This window comes from Coloeus monedula, assembly GCF_965178545.1.
Source record: "Coloeus monedula genome assembly, chromosome: 25".
NCBI classification, from domain to species: Eukaryota; Metazoa; Chordata; class Aves; order Passeriformes; family Corvidae; genus Coloeus; species Coloeus monedula.
In genome coordinates this window covers 5,873,013-5,893,018 of record NC_138805.1, presented here as the reverse complement: position 1 = coordinate 5,893,018, position 20,006 = coordinate 5,873,013, and the positions used below count along the sequence as shown (strand labels likewise).

General features: G+C 54.4%; 2 protein-coding genes across 2 annotated transcripts in view; one reads left to right on the top strand and one right to left on the bottom strand.

The window, feature by feature from the left end:
• The first annotated feature begins 937 nt into the window (after positions 1–937).
• Positions 938–4,796, top strand: LOC309582085 (uncharacterized protein). The gene is made up of 3 exons (XM_082297088.1): positions 938–1,499; positions 1,960–2,011; positions 3,390–4,796. The coding sequence occupies exons 1-3, from the start codon at positions 1,308–1,310 to the stop codon at positions 3,503–3,505; spliced, it is 360 nt and encodes a 119-aa protein (XP_082153214.1). The 5' UTR covers positions 938–1,307; the 3' UTR covers positions 3,506–4,796.
• Positions 4,797–7,168: 2,372 nt separating this feature from the next.
• Positions 7,169–20,006, bottom strand: part of DSCAML1 (DS cell adhesion molecule like 1) — a gene marked incomplete at both ends in the record, with an annotated part of 93,991 nt that continues 81,153 nt past the window's right edge. The window contains 17 exons of the mRNA XM_082297091.1: positions 7,169–7,623; positions 10,759–11,070; positions 11,452–11,646; positions 11,842–11,994; positions 12,127–12,245; positions 12,593–12,623; positions 12,744–12,899; positions 12,988–13,275; positions 13,359–13,547; positions 15,149–15,247; positions 15,415–15,578; positions 15,676–15,793; positions 15,979–16,132; positions 17,327–17,466; positions 18,001–18,156; positions 18,233–18,379; positions 19,290–19,530. Of these exons, the coding sequence (XP_082153217.1) occupies positions 7,169–7,623; positions 10,759–11,070; positions 11,452–11,646; positions 11,842–11,994; positions 12,127–12,245; positions 12,593–12,623; positions 12,744–12,899; positions 12,988–13,275; positions 13,359–13,547; positions 15,149–15,247; positions 15,415–15,578; positions 15,676–15,793; positions 15,979–16,132; positions 17,327–17,466; positions 18,001–18,156; positions 18,233–18,379; positions 19,290–19,530 (3,117 nt within the window). The remainder of the gene's footprint in view (positions 7,624–10,758; positions 11,071–11,451; positions 11,647–11,841; positions 11,995–12,126; positions 12,246–12,592; positions 12,624–12,743; positions 12,900–12,987; positions 13,276–13,358; positions 13,548–15,148; positions 15,248–15,414; positions 15,579–15,675; positions 15,794–15,978; positions 16,133–17,326; positions 17,467–18,000; positions 18,157–18,232; positions 18,380–19,289; positions 19,531–20,006) is intronic.

Here is a 20,006-nt window from a genome sequence, read left to right as displayed (position 1 = left end):
CTTTTTCCTGTTAAAACCTGGGATAGCAGCTGTGTCTGGTTTTGTATAAATTAAATCAACATGAGCCTGTTTTGTATGATGGTGGTGGTTGTCACTCTGTTTTGTTGTAGCTGGATATCCAGCTGTACTTACCTCTCACATCTTCCCTTGCTTGTCTCTGGGCTCTCTCACGTTTTGTCTTGTTGAGGTCATTTCTGGCAGTTCCCAAGACCACTTAAGCTCGCTGTGGCTTTGTTGCCATTATTCTTTTTAAGTATCTGGACAGGGTAGCAAATGCAAAGTCAGAGAGAAAGCTAAAATCCAAAACTAGAAAATGAAAACAAGGTATCACTCTAGCAGCTTGGGATCTGTTAAAAATGTCTCACTGCAGATTGGCTGTTTTTGCTGATTTCCCATGGGTTTGGGAGCAGCCAGGAACTGCCCCAGCAGCGTGCTGGGTGCTGCTGGGATTGCTGAGTAACGCTCTCACCAGGAATTAGGGAGGATTGGTGATGAGCTGTTCTCTTCCCATGACTTGTTCCCATCTCCTGCTCTCCTCCTGCCAGCAGCCTGTGGGAGCTGGAGGGGCTGGTGAGGCACAGGGGGAACAGGAGGACAGCACACGCTGTCCAGGCAGGCGCTTTTTGGGACAAGTCTCCTACCCCTCTGCTGGGCAGTTCTGAGACATCCCAAATCCCATCTGGAGTGTGGGATCCTCCTGGCTGTGCTGTGATCCTGCTGAGATCATGCAGAGCAGGTGTGAGCCCAGGCTGGGCTGTGCAGCTCTGTCTGTGCTCCCTGACATGCCTGGGTATGAGGAGCAGAGGATTTGCCTTTCCTGGAATGCCAGCGCTGTTGGAGAAACTCAGCGATTAGAGGAGCAAAAGGGCAGTGCCCGATTACTTCACCGAGCTGAGCAGGGGCTGTAAGCTCCTTACGGGGCTTGGCCTGTGCCTGCCCAAGGAGGGACAGCTCAGTCCCAGCTGTTTGGAGGTCCCGGCGTGCTGCTCCCAGAGCTGAGGCTCCCCGGGACGGAGGCAGCCCTCGCACAGCCCAGCCATGCTGGGCACCCTGATGACAGCGCTGTTCTTTGTGGTGAGGGCGGTCAGACAGGTGAGTCCGGAGCGTTTATTGCTGCCGTGGTATTCTCCCCTGCCTGGGGCTGCTCTCTGGGGCAGGGAGGGGAGGCAGCAGTTTCTGCTTGCCCTGCTGGGAATGGCCTTCTGTGCCTCCTAAACCACCCTGGGCAGCAGGGCTGGGAGCTCTGTGGGGCCGGTGTTGTCCGTGGGCTGTTGATGAGTGATGGGGGAGGGTTGTGATCTCTGGTGATGATTGTGGCTGAGCAGCTCTTTCTGTTCCTCTTCCTCTCCTGTCCTCTTCCCTGCTTGAAAAACCCTCCCTGTGTGCAGCTGGGGACCAACCTGTTCCGTGAGGAGCCCCTGCCTTACCTGGTGTACCAGCCCCTGCCCTGGCAGATCCAGTGCGTGTCCCAGAGCCGCCGCACCAGCCGGGACAGCGAGGTGAGGGCTGCTGGCAAGGGGGAAATGTAATGCCAGCAGGGCAGGGTAAGCTGGAAAATGTTGGAGAGGTATTTGCAGACAAATTCAAGCTTATTTTTAGAAATGGAAATATCCCCTGGAAGACCTGGCAGCCCAGGAGCCCCCACGGTGTTGGGGCTGTCTCCTTACTGGTTTGAAATGCAGGTCTGGTGAGGATAGCCTGTGCCAGCATCCATCCATGCACTGGAGCATCTCACAGCTCTGAGTTTGGATGCAAAGTTATTTCCTGCCTCTCCTTGGAGGTCTTTTCATAAATGCAGATTAATTAATGAGTACTCTTTAAGGGAATAACAGTAAGCATATTCCAGTTTCATGAAGGGAATGGACAGTGGAAAGCTTCCCAGTTAGCCTGAAAGGGACTGCCCTCACTGCCTCTGCCTGGGATAGAACTCACTTTTCTTTTATTTCTCTATCTTTCTAGAGAGGCAGGGACTCACGGCACAACAGCATCTACTCGCTTTCTGGAGAGAAAGGTGAGTGTGGAGCGGGCAGGGAGGCAACAAAAACCCAAATCAACACAAGTGATGAGTGAAACTTGTGGCTGGGACTGTGGATGCAGCAGAAGAGCAGGCATTGCAATACCTGCATCCTTCTTGGCCTCTTTCTCGTTCCACAAATCTGTGACATTATTAAGGGGTATTTGATGGTGAGATATTTGTTAACGTGTGTAGCATCAGCCAGTGAAGGTCCCAGTGGTGCAGGGCTGAATATATAACCCCACCTGTGTGTCTGTGCAGATCCCTGCTCCCCTCTCCCAAGAAACCTGCCCTCAGGTGGGGTCATACTCATGCTGTCCCATAAGACAGCCCCTTTCTCCTTGTTCTGAGAAAACCACCTGGAATTCACTCCCCTCTTCTCTTTGGTCCTGTCTCCGAGGCTCTGCAGTGCTCAGCAAAGAGGATTGGAGCTGTTCTATTCTTGGTGCCAAGCGGATAACGGGCGGTGGGGGCCGGGGCTGGCATCCCTCCTCATGGCCCAGGAGCTCTGCCCAGCCTGGGTGCTGAGCTGGGAGTTTCACTGCAAATAAGTGCAGGTCTGGGGCTGCCAGTGGCTGAGCCCCTCGGGCAGGTGAGTTTGTGGCAGAGCTGCATGGCCAGGGCTCACCCTGCCAGTGCCCAGCAGTGCCTGTCCTGAGCCTCTGCCCCTGGACTTGGGCACGATTCACAGCTGACAGCGTCTTGGTGAGCAGGGCAGGGAGGAGCCCACCCCCTCCTTTTATTTATCTTTTTACTCTGGAGTTTCTCTCAGGCTGTGGAGGGGAAATGGGTTCAGGTGACAGCGGTGTGTTTATACAGCAGCATCTGGCCCCAGGATTCCTGATGGCTGCTCGGGGGGTGCTTAGCGGTGACACACTGGCTTAGAGGAGCACTGCTGAGTGGCTTTGATGCAGTTCCTGTTGAATTCCAGAATACTTCCCTAATGCCACATTAAGTGGGAGTGGGGAGGGCTCCCATTTGTCAGCGTGAGAGCTTTATTGCTGCGCAGGGCCGGGCTTTTTTCTAATCTTATTTGTGTGTGCGAAAGTAAGTGAGCATCGTACGTGGTGATTAAACGTGGGGAAGCTGCGGCCTTCGGGGAGTGGAGCTGTGTAAATATAAAGGGCTTAGCACTGCCAGGGAGGCTGGGCTTTGCTTTGCCTCCCATTCCCTGCTCCTTCTGCCCTGGAGATGTCCCTGTGAGCCAGTGGAGTTGTGGTTTCATGCCGTGAGCTCTCCAGCAAGGACAGCTGTCCTGTCTGAGGAGTGGGGAGGACACTGATGCCATGGGGGTGATGCCAGCGCCCTGCCCTGGTCCGAGTTCAGGACTGCTGGCACTCTCTGTGCTTACTGTGATGCTCTGTTGCCCCTGCAGGTGACGTGACCCCTGATGCCAGCAAGGAGAGCAAGGTCACTGACCGTTCTGAGAGGGCAGCCATCACCATCCAGACCCACTTCAGGAGGTACCAGCAGCAGAAGCAGAAGAAGTAGCCACAGCAGCCGCCTGTGGCCTGCACTGTCCCTCCGGTTCATCTGTTCTGTATCCCAGAGACATTTGGGGCCATGGTCACTGTGAACCTGCCCCCATACATAGCTCCTGGTGCAGGTGTAGGTTCTCTGCCCTTGTGTTGGTGCTCACAGGGAGTTCTCTGTCCTGCTCAGTCCTTCCCCAGACAGCATCACTTTGTGGGCCAGGTTACAGCTGGTGAGGGGCTGTTGGGGACAGGACACAGAGGGTGACAGCACATTTGGGAGCCTTGGCCAGCCCTTGGGTTGTGCTGTGAGCTCCAGCAGGGAGTCCTGCACAGCTGAGGCTGGTTGTGCTGGCTGGTCACTGCCCAGCTGGGCCTTGTTTCATCCCAACAACCCCAATTACCCTCCCCTGTGTCTCCACCTCCTCCTCCACTCTGCCTCTGGAGCCAGGTAGAAAAGCTGCCTTTGTCCCCTGCTCTGTCCGGATGCAGAGGGGCCAGCGTGGTGTCCAGGGGCCAGCCTGGAGCGGGACCTTGCCAAGGGAATGTGCTGCAGGCCGTGAGGGGAGCAGGAGGTGAGCTGTGAGCTGCTCTTACCTTTTCTAGGGGAGAACTGGTTGGGGTGTCCTGGTTCCAGAGAGGGCACTGGGTGGGGCTCTGTCCTGGGGCTGGCCCCGCTGTCCTTCTTGAGACAGCCCTCTGGTAATGCTGGCTTTGGGCTTGGAGCCCACCCAGACCCCTGGCCTGGCCTTCTGGTGCAGCAAAGCTGAGCTGAGACCTGGTGCTCCCAGGCTGGTAGGGATGGGACCCCAGGAGTGTTTGGGCATGAACAGCTGTTCCTGAGTGCTGGTGTCTGGAGTTCTGGAGAAAGGGAATAGGAAAGCCCTGAGCTCTGGGCCAGCAGAGGAGCAGCAGGTTTGCTGTGAGGAGGTGCTGGGGGGGGTCTGTGGGAAGGAGCAGGACATGGAGGAGCTGCTGGCTGTGACCAGGGCTGCTCTGTGTGTGCTGCTGGATTTTCTGTGCAGAGCTGCTCAGCTGTGTCCCAGGAACCCTTTATTGTCCTCTCCAGGCATAATTACCCTCAGCCTTTCTTACCAGGACTCTGCCCCCAGCTGTTCCTACTTACCATCAGCTTGGGGGTGCTGGTGTTTGTTGTCTGGGCTTGGTTGTGGTGGCACCCAGTGCTGGTGGCTCTCCTCTGGAGCTGGTTCTGGAAGGTGTTTGTGGCAGGGAGCCCAGGGTCTGGCTGGAGTGCTGTGCAAGGCAGCTGGTAAAGCAGACCTGAAACAAAACTCAGCTTTTCTGAGCTTGATGGCTTCTTATCTGTTTGCTGTTGGAAGGCAGAACTGGGCTGGCATGGCCTGAATGGGCTGTTCTCCTTCAAACCCTGCTGTGGTGAAGGGCTGGGGGGTGGTGGGGGCTCACAGGGGGGTGCTGGAAACTCGTCCTGTGTTGAGCTGTGCAAGGCCAGGGCTTGTGGCTGCTGGGGAAGGGAAGGGAGGGAATCCTTGCTGAGATGTAGAAGGAAATCTGTACTAGCCAATTCCAATAAAGTTGTATTAATCTCTGTTAATCTGTTCCTCTTTTTATCTTGCTAATCTGCTTACTCTCGCAGCTGAACATGCTTGCCTTTTCTTGCCTCTTCTATTTTTAATTCTGTTTTCCCCTTCTGTTTCTATTCTAAGCCTGAGGTTGATGTTTTGGAGGTGCTGCCTGGCCGTGACCCTGCTTTAAGGGCTGGGCACTTGGTTTGCTTTAAAACCTGTATTATGTAATGGTTTATAAATCATATGTGCTCTGATGCCTCCCCACCAGCCCCTTTCCACATGGGATGTTCTTTGGCAGAGGTTGGCTCTGAGTGGTACCTGAATAATGGCCAAAAATTATAAAAAATGGGCACAAGAAATTGTCTTAGCAGCTTGTTTCTCAAGCCCCAGAGGTGAACAGCTGCCAGGCTCTGGCCAAGGCCCTTCCAGCTCTGCAGGATTCCAGGAGCTGTCTTAGTTAGGGAGAACCAGATGGCAAAGGAGGATCTGCTGACCAGTGTGCCAGCAGGCTGGGAAGGGTACTGTAATGCTGCATGTGGAAGCTGCACTAACATCACTGTATTTGCATGTCATTCTAATTTAGCTACGTCAATTAAAAAAAATCAAGGAGAGAGGTTGAAAAAATGACCTCTGCAGCACTTGATTATAGCTGATGAATTAAACCCTGTCAAGAGTGGAAAAAAAAAGAGAGCAGTGCAAATCTGTGTGTAGATGCTCCAACTGCTGCTTTGAGTTAAAATAGGAAATGTATCTGTAAAGAAAGAGCTGGAACCAGTTGATAACAAGCATAGATGGGAAAGTGATGAAAACTTGTGCTTATAAATTACAGGAACTAAGGAAATGAAAGTGCAGTTAGTTAATTAGACCTCAGGTAGCACCAGAAGCTCCTCAGAACGGTGAGGTTCTACTTTGGGTAACTAAAACAAGAGTTAATGGCCTGAGCTATATTTTGCCTTTGGAGCAGGTAAGGAGGGCTGGCAGCCCCAGAGCTTCAGGTGCTCTTGCTTTCACAACCTTTTATGAAAAGGGAAGGTAGAACCTGCCTTTCTTTGGTCTGATATTGGTGTGGCTGGTGGTGAAAAAGGGGAAAATAACAAATTATGGTGTGGGGCAGGGCTGGGTCTCACTGTGTTTCTCTGTGGTCTCCTGGGGCACCTGTGCAGTGCTGTGCTGCCCTCTGCCATGATTCACCACGATTTAGGGCACTGTGCTGGATTCACCAGGATGTGTTTCAGCTGTGACAGAGGACAGTGGTGCCACTTCTGCTCCCACGTGGGGCTGTGACACATCCCAGGGAAGGACATTCTGCTTCGAGGAGTTGCTGTGCCTCACTGGATGCTGGATCCCATGCTGGAGCCACCCTGTGCTTACCTTGAGCTGCCAGAGCTCTGCTGTGGCTCACGAGGGTTTGGGCAGCCGTCCACCCCTCTGGATGAGCTGGACCAGGCTTCCTGTTTGGCACCATGGTTCGTCCTGGGCTGGAGCTGGGCTGTCCTGCTCTGTGGAGCCATTCCCAGGACCTTGCTCCTGTTCCTGACCCTCCTCCTGCCCCATGGCTCTGCAGGTTGGGTACATGCATTATTATTCTTCAATATTTAACCCCATGTCTTAGTATTTCTGTACCTCGGCTGCCCTGGGCTGTCCCACTCCGTTCTCCTGCTCTATCCTGCCCCACCCCTGCTCTGCCTAATTCCCTGCTCGCTTAACAAACGCCCCATGTATAAACATAACTTTTATTGCACACAGCGCTGGGTTTTTTTTCATAGAAAAAGGTATTAACACATAAGCATTTGCAAATTGAAGCAACTCCTGCTGTTTTCAGAACAGTAAAATAGCATGCAATGTCTCAGAGACGTTCCTTTTTTAAAACCACCGACAAGATCAGGGAGAGAAAAGAAAAAAAAAGTCGCTGAGTCTTTCCTTGTGCCCCTTTCAAAATGATGTGAAATATATATATATGTTTACATATATATTATATTTTTAAATCTGTAACATCAAATTCTTTTGTGCCCTGGTTTCTTTTTCTGTTCGGAGAAGAAGAAAATAGCTTCATTTATACAAAAGAGTCCGTTATGTACAAGTTTGTTAATTAAATATAAACGGCGCGGGGAAACGAGCAGCATCCAGCGGTGGCCCTACACCAGCGTGTAGGACTTGGAGTAGGCTCCGGCGCCCTGTTTTTGAGACCTGCCTACCCCTGACGTGCTCATCTCCAGCAGTGAGTCCCTGGAGCCCCCCACTTTGGAGTGCGTGGGCACCCGCGCCTCGGCGGCTGCGGCAGCCACAGGGGGCTCGGCAGCCACGGGGGGAGCCGGGGCGGCGCTGGCGGCGGGCGCGGGTGCGGGACCCGCCGGGCCGGGCATGGGGAGAGTCCTCTGAGGTAAGGTGGTTGCGGCGGAGGCCGGGGGAGGCAGCCCCAGGGGTTTGGCGCCGGGCTCCAGCGTCATGTGCCGGGCCTGCGCGTGGTACGCCCGGGCCAGGTTGCGGATGGAGGCTTCCCGTGGTGGCACCACCGGGCACGGCTCGTGCGCGTCGGGCTTGCGGAAGAAGGCCTCCGACTTGACGTACAGCGGGAGGTTGCAGTAGTCACCTGCCAAGGGAAGAGCAGGCAGGTAAGGCTCTGGAGGGACCCTCCTGCCACCCACCGTGTGGACGTGTCGGTGTTGTGCGACAGAGAATGCGTTGGGCTATGGAAAACGCGTTGTTCTATTGATACAGAATGTGGTGGGCTATGCAGAACACGTTCTATTGAGAGAGAACGCATTGGGCTACGGAGAACACATTGGGCTACGGAGAGCACGTTGTTCTATTGAGAGAACACATTGGGCTACGGAGAGCACGTTGTTCTATTGAGAGAACACATTGGGCTACGGAGAGCACGTTGTTCTATTGAGAGAACACATTGGGCTACGGAGAGCACGTTGTTCTATTGAGAGAACGCATTGGGCTACGGAGAACACGTTCTATTGAGAGAGAACGTGTTGGGCTATGGAAAACGCGTTGTTCTATTGAGAGAGAACGCATTGGGCTACAGAGAACACGTTCTATTGAGAGAGAACGTGTTGTGCTATGGAGAACATGGGCTATGGAGAGAGAACACGTTGTGCTATGGAGAATGCGTTGGGCTACAGAGAACGTGTCGTTCTATTGAGAGAGAACGTGTCGGGCTACGGAGAACACATTGTTCTATTGAGAGAGAACGTGTTGTGCTATGGAGAACGCGTTGCTCTATTGAGAGAGAATGTATTGTGCTATACAGAACAGGTCCCTCTACGGAGGGAGATGCGTTGTGCTCTAGAGAACACGTTGTGTTCTAAAGAATGTATCACATCATCATCCCAAAATGGTCCTGCTCCCTGCGACGCGCCTGGGACGCAGCTCTAGCGCTGAATGCTGTACGTAATGTCCTGTAACGGATCATAATGTTAATTGTGGCTGGATCACGGGCATCACAATTAAATGGATCATAGTGGTAATTGTATAATGCTAGATGTACAGAGTGATAAATACTATAACGTGATGTAATACTGACTATACAGCGTTACTATATAATAGTCATAGCGTGATGCTAAATGGCTGACACAGGCACAGCTCCCATTCTGTAAAGTACAGTGGGAAATATTCCTCGTACTCTGTGTCCCGCCTGTCCCGGCAGGGGGATGTGGTGTGTCATACATCAGGCTTTACTCTGCCAAGGTGAGTGGCTGCGCTGCCATAAACAACAGATTCTGCTGTGTTGTGTTATGGCATCATCTATAGTTAGTGCCTTAATTTAAGGGTTTTATGTCTATGTATGGATAAGACCCCATGTTGTTATATTGGCTGTTATCGGTGTTACAGGGTTTTATTTCTGTTCTATTACACTGTTGCCTTTGTGTTCTACAGCATCACCTCCAGCTGTAGGGCCTTAATTTACAGATTTATATTGTCCATAGATGTAAAACCCTGTTATTAGTTTGCCTTTTATATTTGCAATATATAACACCTGTATCCATAGAGCATTACTGCCTTAATTGTATATATTGTGCAGTGTGTTCTGTAAGGGCACGTTCCTCTCTTCACAGGAGCTGTAGGGAAGGCACTGCAGGATCTGTGGTGTTAGTATGGGGGATACAGCACAGACAGATATAGGATTATATATAATAATACCTTAATTTCAGGATTTATGGTTACTTGTGTATATATATATACACATTTTACATAAAAATATAATTTTTATATTAAAATACATAATATTTATATAGATATACACATAAATCTATGTATAACTATGTAAAAATTTATATATAAGTATACATAAACCTGTTTATAAAACATAGATTTATATATCAATATATATAATTTTATATTAGGACTATATAAATTATGTGTGAAATATATGCATATATGTATATGTTTTCATATTAAAAATATATTGCATATATACAAATTTTTATATTATATATATTTATATATAAATATAAAACATATTTTTATATATTTTTTTATATATATAAGGCCCCTGCATTATTATATTGTCTCTTACAGGTGTTGTATTGTTATATTTGTGTTATTATAGCAATATTGCCTTAAATCTTGTATGCTTTGTAATAGGTTCTGTAAATTCCATTTTTTATAAGGTTACAATGGTGTAACCTTAATACACTCTGTGCTATTTAAACTATACCATAAAGATACGTGGTCTAACTTGCAGAGAAAGATGGTCCCATTATATTGTGTTCTAGGATCAGTAAATAAATTAACTATCAGTTCCCACCTATGTATTTTTAAAATATCTTCCACGTATTGTTCTGATGTCATGGGGGGTGGGGGATTGTCGGGGTTCTGGCACTGAGGATAGGGAAGGAATACTGAGGAATACCAAGGAATACTGATGAACCCTAAAGCATGGGGAGAAATACTGATAACCACTGAGGAATACTAAAAACAAGGGGGGGGGGAAATACTGAGAACAGCAAAGAATGGGGAAGGTACTGAGGGTCTTGGGGCCAGTGCTGAAAAATGGGGGGGAATAACAAGAAGTAACTGATGGATATTAAAAAATGGTAACAAATACTAAGGAAGGGGAAGGAAGAAAAAAGAATAGCCAGGGATACTGAAAAATGGGAAGGAACACTGAAGAATGGAAAGGCATACTAAAAAACCACCAAACCAAACATTAAAAATAGAAAGGAATTAGGAAAGAACAATAAGGAATGCTAACAAATAGGAAGGAATACTAAGGAATGGGAAGGAACAGTAAAGAGTAGCCAGGGATACTGAAATATGGGAAGGAATAATTAAAAAACCATGGGAAAATAGCAAGGGGTGTGGAAAGAACAGTAAGGAATACTAAAGAATGGGAAAGAAGGTAAAAATGTGGGGAAAATACCTGGGAGTGGAGAAAGACTATTAAGGAGTAAAGGAACACCAAAGAATGAGAAGGAATATTAAAAAATGGGGAAAGAATATTAAAGAGTGGGAAGGAATAGTAAAATACAGGGGGGAAAAATACTAAGGTATGGGAAGCAATCCTAAAGAATGGGGAGAAATACCAAGGAACCAGGAAAAAAAATACCAAAGATTGGGTGGAATAGCAAGGAATGAGGAACAACATTAAGCAACGGAGAGAGAACATTACAGCATGGGGAGGAATACCAAGGAAAACAGGACTGGGAAGGCCTCCCAAGGAGGGAGGGCACTGAGGAGGCCGGGCAGGACCCCCCCAGGGCCCATGTGAACCTACTCTTGCTGGCGCGGTGCGGGATGGGCACGGCCACGCCCTTGCCCCGCTCGCTGTCCTGGGGCTTGGGCGGGGAGGCGGTGAAGCGGCAGATGCCGGGCTCGGACGGGGTGCTCATGGAGGTCATGCTGTCCGCGTTGTCCGTGGTGCCCGTGGTCATCTGGTCCGAGGAGCTGTCGGAGATGAAGCACTCGGTGATCTCGAACTTGGCGTGCTGCAGCTGCTCCTCCAGCTTGGCGTGCTCGTAGGCGCGCGCCAGCTCCTCGTAGGTGGACGAGGCGCTCTCGGTGGACACCATGCTGTTCCGCCCCTTGTCTGTGGGGAGAGGATGTGTCACCTACCTGGGAGCTCTCCCTGGCACTGGAATGCCTTTTTCCACAGCTGTCCCTGCTGGGATAAACCTGGCCACCTTCGAGGCCAGGTTGGATGGGGCATGGAGCAACCCAGTCTAGTGGAAGGGTGGAACAAGATGAGCAATAAGGTCCCTTCCAACCCAAAACATTTTGGGTTTTTACGATTTTATCTGTCCACAGAACTGGGCACAGCCCTGGCTGTTCAAGGCCACCAATTTGTGGTTCCACAACCCCACTGATAAGTTCTGCAGTCAACCCGAACTCACAGTTTGGGGTCTCTGCGTGCCCCAAAGCAGCAGACCCCTGCCAGCAGTGGTGCCAGGGAGGCTCTGGCCCTGCATACCTGTGTCCTGCGAGAGGCTGGCGCTGTAGCTGTCACTCTCGGTGACCGTGATGCCATGCTGGGAGCCCACTGTCCTCCAGTCCGAGGTGAGGGTCCGCGCGGGGGTGGACGCCTGGCACTTGGTGAGTGTCCACTGGCTGGAGTAGCGGTTGCGGGTGCTGTGTGCAGACTTCACACTCTTCCTTGACACGGGGTCTACGGCACGCAGGTGACAGAGTCACGCAGGGTCCCTCCCACACACAGCCAGGATGCTGCTCCCTCTCCCTGGAGCGCTGCCTGCCCCTTCTGCCTTCCCAGCAGCTGCTCTTGGGCACAGCCAGGGCCGGGGGACAGGTTCCCCACACCGCGTGTACAACCCCCAGCACAGCCAGCCCAGCCCCACACACTCACTGGTGCCAGGGCGGATGTCGGACATGTCGATGAGGGGCCCCGTGTTCTGGATCAGGGCTGGGTGATGCAGAGAGACGCCCGTGCAGAAGCTCTGGGGATTCACGGCCTGGCTGAACTCCGTGTCGGTCACTGGGATCGTGGCTTTGTCATCCCCTGGGGGAGGAAGCTGCGGCTCAGACCTCTCTCTGGCCAGGCAATGTGGGCACCTGCTGGCCCACACTCAGCCCGTCCGTGGGACCCCAGCACTCTGGGACACGAGGGGATGGGAGCTTTGCCTGTGCTTACCCAGCTGCTTGATGCCTTCCTTGTCCTCGATGAGGAGCTGCACCCGCGGGATGTCGATGTGCAGTCGGGGGCCCTGCGGGGGCCCCTTCACCGGCGTGTCAAAGCTGCGGTTATTCTTGCTGTGAGGTGAGAGGGGACGCAGACCCGCCCATTACCGGACAGAGCCCCGGCGGCTCCAGCCTGGGACGGGCTGGGGATTGCCACCAGCCAGCCCACCCGGGGCTCAGCTCTGCCCAGGCAAGCTCCAGTGTGGGTGCTGGGATCCTCGAGCAGGCAGGAGCAGCCAGGAGCCCTGGGCTGCTGTGCTACAGAGTCACTGCCACAACCTTCACAGGTGCGAGCCTGAGAGGGTCTGAAACTGAGTGAGGGCTGCACCTGGGCTTAAAAGCAGCCAGGACCACCCCCAGCACCAACTATTCCCCTGCCTGCCCACCCATTCCCAGCCACAGGCAGATACAAGACTCACCTGATCAGCATTTCTGCCAAACTCTTCGCATCTGTGCAGGAGACACAAAAAACCAAGAAGTTTTTTGTAAGGGAGCAGTTTAGAGCCCAATGAGGCAGTCCAGGAACACAATCTGGGGTCCTGTGTGCTGTGCCTCCCAATCCTGTCTCACCTCGAAGCCTCTTCAGTCGCTTCTCCTTCCTCTTCTTGCGGATGATGAAGAGCAGGGCCACTCCCAGCGTGGCCAGGATCACGGGGCAGGCGATGGTGAAGAGCTTCTTCACATCGTCACCTTCCCCTTGGGCAGACTTGATGGGGGGGATGGTGCCTAGGGCAGAGCACGGGCGGGTGGGCACTCAGCGCTCCGGGACCCCCCATGTCTGGTGGCATTTCCCCCAGCCCGTGTCCCCACTCACTGCCGTCGTAGTCCAGCGTGGCGAACTGCGTGGTCTCGTTGCCGCAGCCGGCGCTGTTGCAGGCCTTCATGCGCAGCTCGTACCACGTGGCCTCGCGCAGCTCTGTCAGGAACACCTCGCTGGAGCTGTTGGTGCGAAGGCTCTGCCACACCCAGTTGCCCTTGGGCCGGTACTCCAGGACGATAGCGGTGATGGGGCAGCCCCCGCTGCTCCAGCCCTGCAGGTTCAGCCTGGCGTGCGTGGAGTTGATGTGGGTGAAGAGGTGCTGGTCCTTGCTGAAGGAGGGCTCTGTGGGAGAGGAGCTGTCAGGAGGGTGGGGAGGGGACGCCCTTGTCCCCCTGCGGGGCAGGGACAGCACAGGCCAGGCTCACCTCTGCCGTGGGTCTTGGCCTCGATGATCTCGCTGATGCGGCCGGCGCCGACGCTGTTCTTGGCTGCCAGCTTCACCTTGTACCAGGTGCCACACTTGAGGCTCTCCAGCTTGAAGGAGCGCTCGGAGGAGCTGATGAACACGTCCTTCCACTCCTCGCTGTTGTCCACCGAGTACTGGAGCACAAAGCCTGTGGGAGCAAAGAGTGGGGTCACCTCTGGGCACATGGGCGAGGGGAAGGGGTTCTGGCTGGCACAAAGCCTGTGCCCAAGTCCAGCACAGCCGTGCACTGCCAGGGCACCCATCACACACCAGTTCCTGCCCAACTGCACGCTCACGAGTGGTGGTGGAAACTGCCTGCTCTGCCCACCACCCAGACCCAGGCAGGAGAAATGGACAAGGAGCTCTCACCCAGAACCTCCTGAGAGCTCTGCCAGCACCCCTGGTCACACCTCGCCTGCCCCCAGCACCCCAGGATGGCCCCAGTGCTCATTTCCACCTGGGAGTGCGTGCTGTGATTGACTGGTGTGAGGCTATAAAGGGAAAGCCGGAATTAGGCAGCTCCCTCAGGAGGCTGCAGGGAAGTTGCTTCTGTCATTGCACACCGCCTCCTCTCCCGTGATGAAGAGTATTAGGAAGCACACTGTGTCCTAGATGAGCAAACCTGTTACGCTGCCATCAGCGGCTGGGCTGGGCTCCCTGGGAGAGCGCAGGGACACAGGGACAGCCCCAAGGGCATCGGGGTGTCCTGGGACAGCCCATCCCTGCTGCCCAAGCCGTGCTGACCAAACTTTCCTGGTGCACTGATGGGTTTGGCTATTTTTGCAGGCTATTTTGCCAATTCTCAAATAAAAATAGCAGGGAAGAGTAGGCTTCCTGCCTTGCTGTGTGCATAATGGGCTGCACAAGGCAGAGCTGGCACAACGGCCCCGGTGCCAACAGCACCCAGGTACCACTGTGGCAATGCCAGAGGGTTCACATGAAGGAGCTCTGTGAACACCCAGCTCCAGCTTGGGCAGAGCAGTGGGGACACTTCTCACACCTTCCCACCACCAAGGATTCCCTATGGATGGTGACACCAGGACCTTCCCAAGGCCATGGGCACGTGATTCCCAGAGGTGTCAACACCAGCCCCGACACCCCCACACCACCCACCCTGGTGCCTGCCACTGCTTATTTATTTATTTTGTACATGCGGCGTGTTTTTAATATTTCTAATCCAATTATAACCAAATTTATCAACAGAGTCCGCTGGAGTGAAAGGCTGCTGGCTGGGGAGATTTGCTTGTAATTACTTTCATGCTTTTAATTAATTGTAAGCGAGGTCTCCTTCCTCGCTCCCCGCTCCCCCCTCTGCATGCAGCTGTTTCAACGTATAATTCATGAGATGAATCAGAGCAGAAAGGAGACTTGGGAAAGCTGGGATGCTCCTGGAGCCCTCCCAAAGCCCCCAGCCTGTCAGGGATGCGGGACAGCTCCTGCTCTGGTGGGTTCAGAGTGGCACCAATGCCAGGAGACATGGAGCAGCACTGGGGCTGGCCCTGGCCACCTCAGCACCCAATGATGTGCCCTTCATTAGCTACCTCAGTCCCTGCAGCTTGTCCAAAACATCTCACAAACCCCTCATCAGGGCTGGAAGCCCCTGCTAAGAGCTCAGAGGCATCAACCTTACTCTGAAGCATTTCTGAGGCATTTTGGAGAGGCAAAAACTGACGTGCAGATACAAAAATGTGGCACAGCATGCCTGAAAACATGTTCCATGAGAAGGGAACCAGTCCCATCACGCCCTACCTCGGATGGAGCTGCCCCCATTGTCCCCAGGGATCCAGGCCAGCGTGATAGACGATGCCGAGGTCTTGGAGACAGTCAGGCGGGGCTGGTCCGGGGGCACTAGGGAGGAGGGAAAGCCCATGAGCACCTCACACATGCAGAGCGCCCCAAACTGTGCCACCCAAAAGTGCCAACGAGACCTTGCAGCCACCCATGGGCCAGCATGAGCCCCTGGTGCAGGACAGAGCCCGGGCAGCGGGGATGGACACGGAGGTGGGAGCCCTCACCTTGCACCAGCAGGTTGATGATGATGGTGTCGAAGCCCCAGGTGTTGGTGGCAGTGCAGGTGTAGTAGCCGGAGTCCTCGGCTTTCACCGAGCGCAGCACCAGCGTCCCGTTGGCCTGGATCAGGCGGTGGCCATCCACTGTCACCGGGATGGCAGAGTCCTCACTGCCGGGAGGAGAAGGGGCACATCAGCCGTGTGTGACACAGCCAGGGTGGTGCAGCGGGCACCAGCCCCCGGCACGGCTGGCAGCCCTCTCCATACCTGTCCTTGGTCCACTTGATGGCAGGGACCGGCTCCCCAACGGAGTTGCACGGCAGCCTCACATCCTTCATCCACGGCGTGGTGACGGTGCCTCCGAAGGAGATGATCTTGGCAGGGGCTTGGGGGCAAGGAGGAGGTCAGCCTGGAGGGCAGGCCCCGTGCGCAGCCCCCCGAGGTGTAAGGAGGCCTGGGACCCCCGTGCTGCCCCTCCTCTGCCCTGGGGTCACCCAGCCGTCGCTTCCCGCGGGCCGTGGGGCAGGGCACAGCAGCGGAGGTGTCCCCCAGGCTGGCAGCCCCCCGTACCTTTGCCCGCAGGCTCGATGGTGACCTTCTCGCTGATGTTGCCGCGGCCGGCGGAGGTGACGGCGGCCACCCAGAGCAGGTACTGCTGGCCCCGGTTCAGGTGGGCGATGCGGTAGAAGAGCTGGTCCGGGCTGGTCTCGTACTCGCTGGGGGCCTGCGGGGAGGCACAGGGGAGAAGGTGAAGCCTCTGTGACACCCTCACCCCGTCACCCTCAGACCCCCGACCCCACTGCGGTGCTCTGGGTTTATCCCGAGCAGCAGCGGCTCAGCTCTCCTCGCATCCATCCCTCAATGCCGGTGAGAGCCGGCTGGTGTCGTGATTCCTCCAGGGAGCCGGGCTGGAGCCCAGGAACAGATGGCTGCGCCGGCAAGGCTTGTTCCCGGGAAAGGACGCTTCCCTGACACCCGGCAAGCTGCAGCGGGGCCAGCCTGGAGGCAACCCCAGCCGGGCTGGCCCAAACCCTCTGCGGACACAGCGAGAGGCCAAGGGGTCCCCAAAACCCGCGTGGGGTCACTCCTGCACTGCCCACAGCGACTGCCGTGGCCCTGCGGACAGGGCTGGCTGTGTGCAAGCGCCGGGGCCAGTCCCCATCGCATCGGGAACAAAGTCCCCCTGCCCCAAAGCACAGCACGAGGGTAAGGACTGCCTGGCACAGCACCCGGCTGTGCCACCACGCCAGTACCGGGCAGGGACGGGGCTCCACGACGCCCGTGGCACAGGATGGGTGTATTTAAGCCTGAGCAGGTGGGTACTCGTGTGTTCACCGCCAGCACACGCGTGCCCTTGCAGGGACACTGGTGTGAGTGTACCCCAAAGCAGACACACCTATATGAATATTGTATAGTATACATAATTTTTTTTACCCAAATGACAGTTTTGACAAGATGCCAAGAAAACAATATCGGATCCCAGCGGTTTTACCAGTTGCTTTGATGAAAAGATTATGTTGCCCTGGAAACCAGAGGCTCAGATAGTGAAATGAGTTTGAGAAGGAGCTTTTGATAAGCACTAGTCTGCAGACCTCCCATCAACCTCTCCCTTACCAAGGAGGGATGGGGCCAGGTTGGATTTCTATTTCATTTTTGGTCAGCTGCTGGCATGTTTCCCCCTCTGGAGCAAGCACTGAGCAGGGCAGATGCCAGAGGATGGGAACAGAGAGATGATGGGACCATTCCCTGGTGCACTGTGCCCATGGATGCCCTTGGACAATTCTGCAGTGAACCCCAAGAGGTCTTTGCTGCTGCTGCTGCTGCTGCCTGGCATCAGCTCTCCCTCCCGTTCCTGCTTGGCCAGCTCTGCATTCCCTGGCACACTGTGGCAATTCCCAGCCCCGTTCCCATCACGTACCGGCTGCCCCGAGCCGGGGCTGGAGCAGAAGATGGTGTACTTCCGAATGATGCCGTTGGGCTTGGCCGGCGGCAGCCAGGACACCACCACGCTGCTGGCAGAGGACGGCACAGCCTTAATCCCAGCTGGGGGACCTGGAACTGAGGAGGGAGAGCGTGGCAGAGCTGCTGCCAGGAGGTCTCCAAGGTCTCTGCCCAGCTGGGAGATGTGACAGCATCCTTCTGTGGGGCTGGCATCCCAACCCCACCCTGGGAAGCAGCTGCAGTGGTGGTGTCACACACAGGCAGGGAGAGGTCTGCCTGCAGGACACCTCTCCACGGGTGGCTCTGCTCCCTATGTGAGCCAGAGGCAGGAGGGTTAATTGCAGCCCAAGCTCTGGTTTAGAAATCGTGATTGGCTTTTAATGGCCATCTCCTTAATCTGTCAGCCGTACCCTGCCCAGCTGCGCCTCCCTCCCAGCATCTGGCGCTTCCCAGGACACAGGCCCAGGGATGCTCTGCTAGCGAGCTAATGGCATTAAAGTAGGGCAGGCGGGGTGTAAATATTTAAATATCCACACTTAAGGAAAAGGAAAAAGAGGGAAAGGGAAATGCCCTGCCCATGGCTGTACACGAGGGGTTTCCCCTGTGCCCCGGCAGCCGCTCCAGCCCTTTGGCACAAGCAGCGCCACTTACTGTCCTCCTTGGTCTGGATGTAGAGCACGCTGCTGCGGACGCCGTCACCCGCCTGGGTGTAGGCCAGCACCTGCACGCTGTAGTTGGTGAACTTCTCCATGCCCCGCAGCTCCACCCGCTCCCGCGTGGTCGTGATGTTTTGCATCTCGCCCCACTCTGCAGCAGACAGGGCCCATCAGCCCATGTGCCACCCCCCGCCTCCCCCTGGCACCTGCTCCCCACGAGCGCTCACCTCCGTCCATGTAGAGGGACCAGAAGATGACCCGGTACCCCTTGAGCACCCCGTTGAGGGTGCTGCGCGGGGGCTCCGACCAGGAGATCACGGCCACATCCGAGGTGATGGAGATGGCCCGCACGTTCTCGGGGGGCTGGCTGGGAACTGGGGAGGGGATGGATGAGGAGGACAGTCAGCAGAAGGATGGAGGTGCCAGGCTGAAGGAGCCGTGTCCCACACCGCCACCCTGACTGCACCCCCATGGACCCCGCTGTGCTGCTGGAACCCCTCAGCCAGTCCTGCCTGGCAGTGCTCTGCCTCCAACATGCAGTTTTCCTTCTCCTGGGCCAGTGAGGTGGGTGTACACCCTGTGCTGGTGGTGATGGGGAGGATGCTTCCCAGCGAGGGGAGAGTGGGAGAGCTGGCTGGATGCGAGGTAATTAGATCCCATTGCCCCGCAAGAGGTAACTCTAATTTTTATGAGCATTTAAATGATAATACATCACCGTAACGATCCTCTTTGAAAATGATTATTGTTTCATATTACTTAGGTGCAAAAATATAAGCACCATGTAATTAGGGACAGAGTATAATAAACTAATACAGATAGTCCGTTTGAACGAAATGAAGGTAATATAATTATGGAAAAGACACTATTGCTAAAACAGGGGCCCTTGAATACCCCGGGAGGAGTGCTAATGCAGCCAGGAAACGATCGCGGTTTGACAGGCTAACGAGAGCCTTAATTAAGAATGAAAAACTGCTGAGCAAACGCACTGCAAAACTTTTTCCTCATTGTTTTTAAAATGACCGAGGCCAATCAGCGACTGTGTCCCAGATGGAACCCTGCCTGGCACTTCAACAGTGCCTAAATCCACCTCGCACCCTTTAATTGTGCCACAAACCCAGTGCCGTGGGCATCCTGGTACCCCTGCGCTCCCAGGGAGCTGGGAGGGCGCACACAGCCACCGCCCCAGACCTGCTTGCGACAGGATGGGGATCACCTGAGGGTCCCCCTGGTGGGACCTGGCCCTGGGGACCAGGGTGCCTGGCTTGGTCACCGGGCCACCCTTACCGTCCTCCAGCGTGGTGGCGTTGATCTCGCTGGACGAAGGCCCCGTGCCCGCGCGGTTGAACGCCTGCACCACCACCCCGTACTGCGCAAACTTCTTGAGGTTGTCCAGCGTGTAAACCTCGCTGTCCCCCGTGGCCTTCATCTCCACGATGCTGTACTGCCCGTTGCTGCCTGGGCTGTTCTCCCGGTAGCCAATCTGGTAGCCACGGATCACCCCGTTCTGCAGCTCCTTCTTCGGGGCCTGAGGGACAACGAGGGCAGGACAGAGCGGTGTCACAGGGGTGGGAGGCTCACAGGGCTCTGTGCCCCAACCCACCTCTCCCTAGAGGCTTTTCTCAAAGCTTTCAAGTTTTTTTCCCTCTCCACTTTTCACTGAGTGGCAAAATAGTGATAAAAAAGGTCCAGCAGGTCCTCGGAGCCACCAGAGAGGAAAGTGCTGCCCAGACAGCACCAGTCCCCAACCAGAGCAGGAGAAATCCCAAGTCTGGCAGCCTGAGGGGCCAGATTGAGATCAATCTTAACAATATTTCTCTGAAGCATTAAGAAATCAATAGGGTTGATTGCAAATTTATGTTACAATGCCAGGGCGATCCATCTTGCTGAAATACTCCTAAAACGAAGTGACTTATCTTTCAAGTGAATCTTACTTTTCATTAATCTGTTTTTCAGTGCTTAAGGGGAGGGGGGAGAAGCTGGAACCCTAAATTTATTGACTTA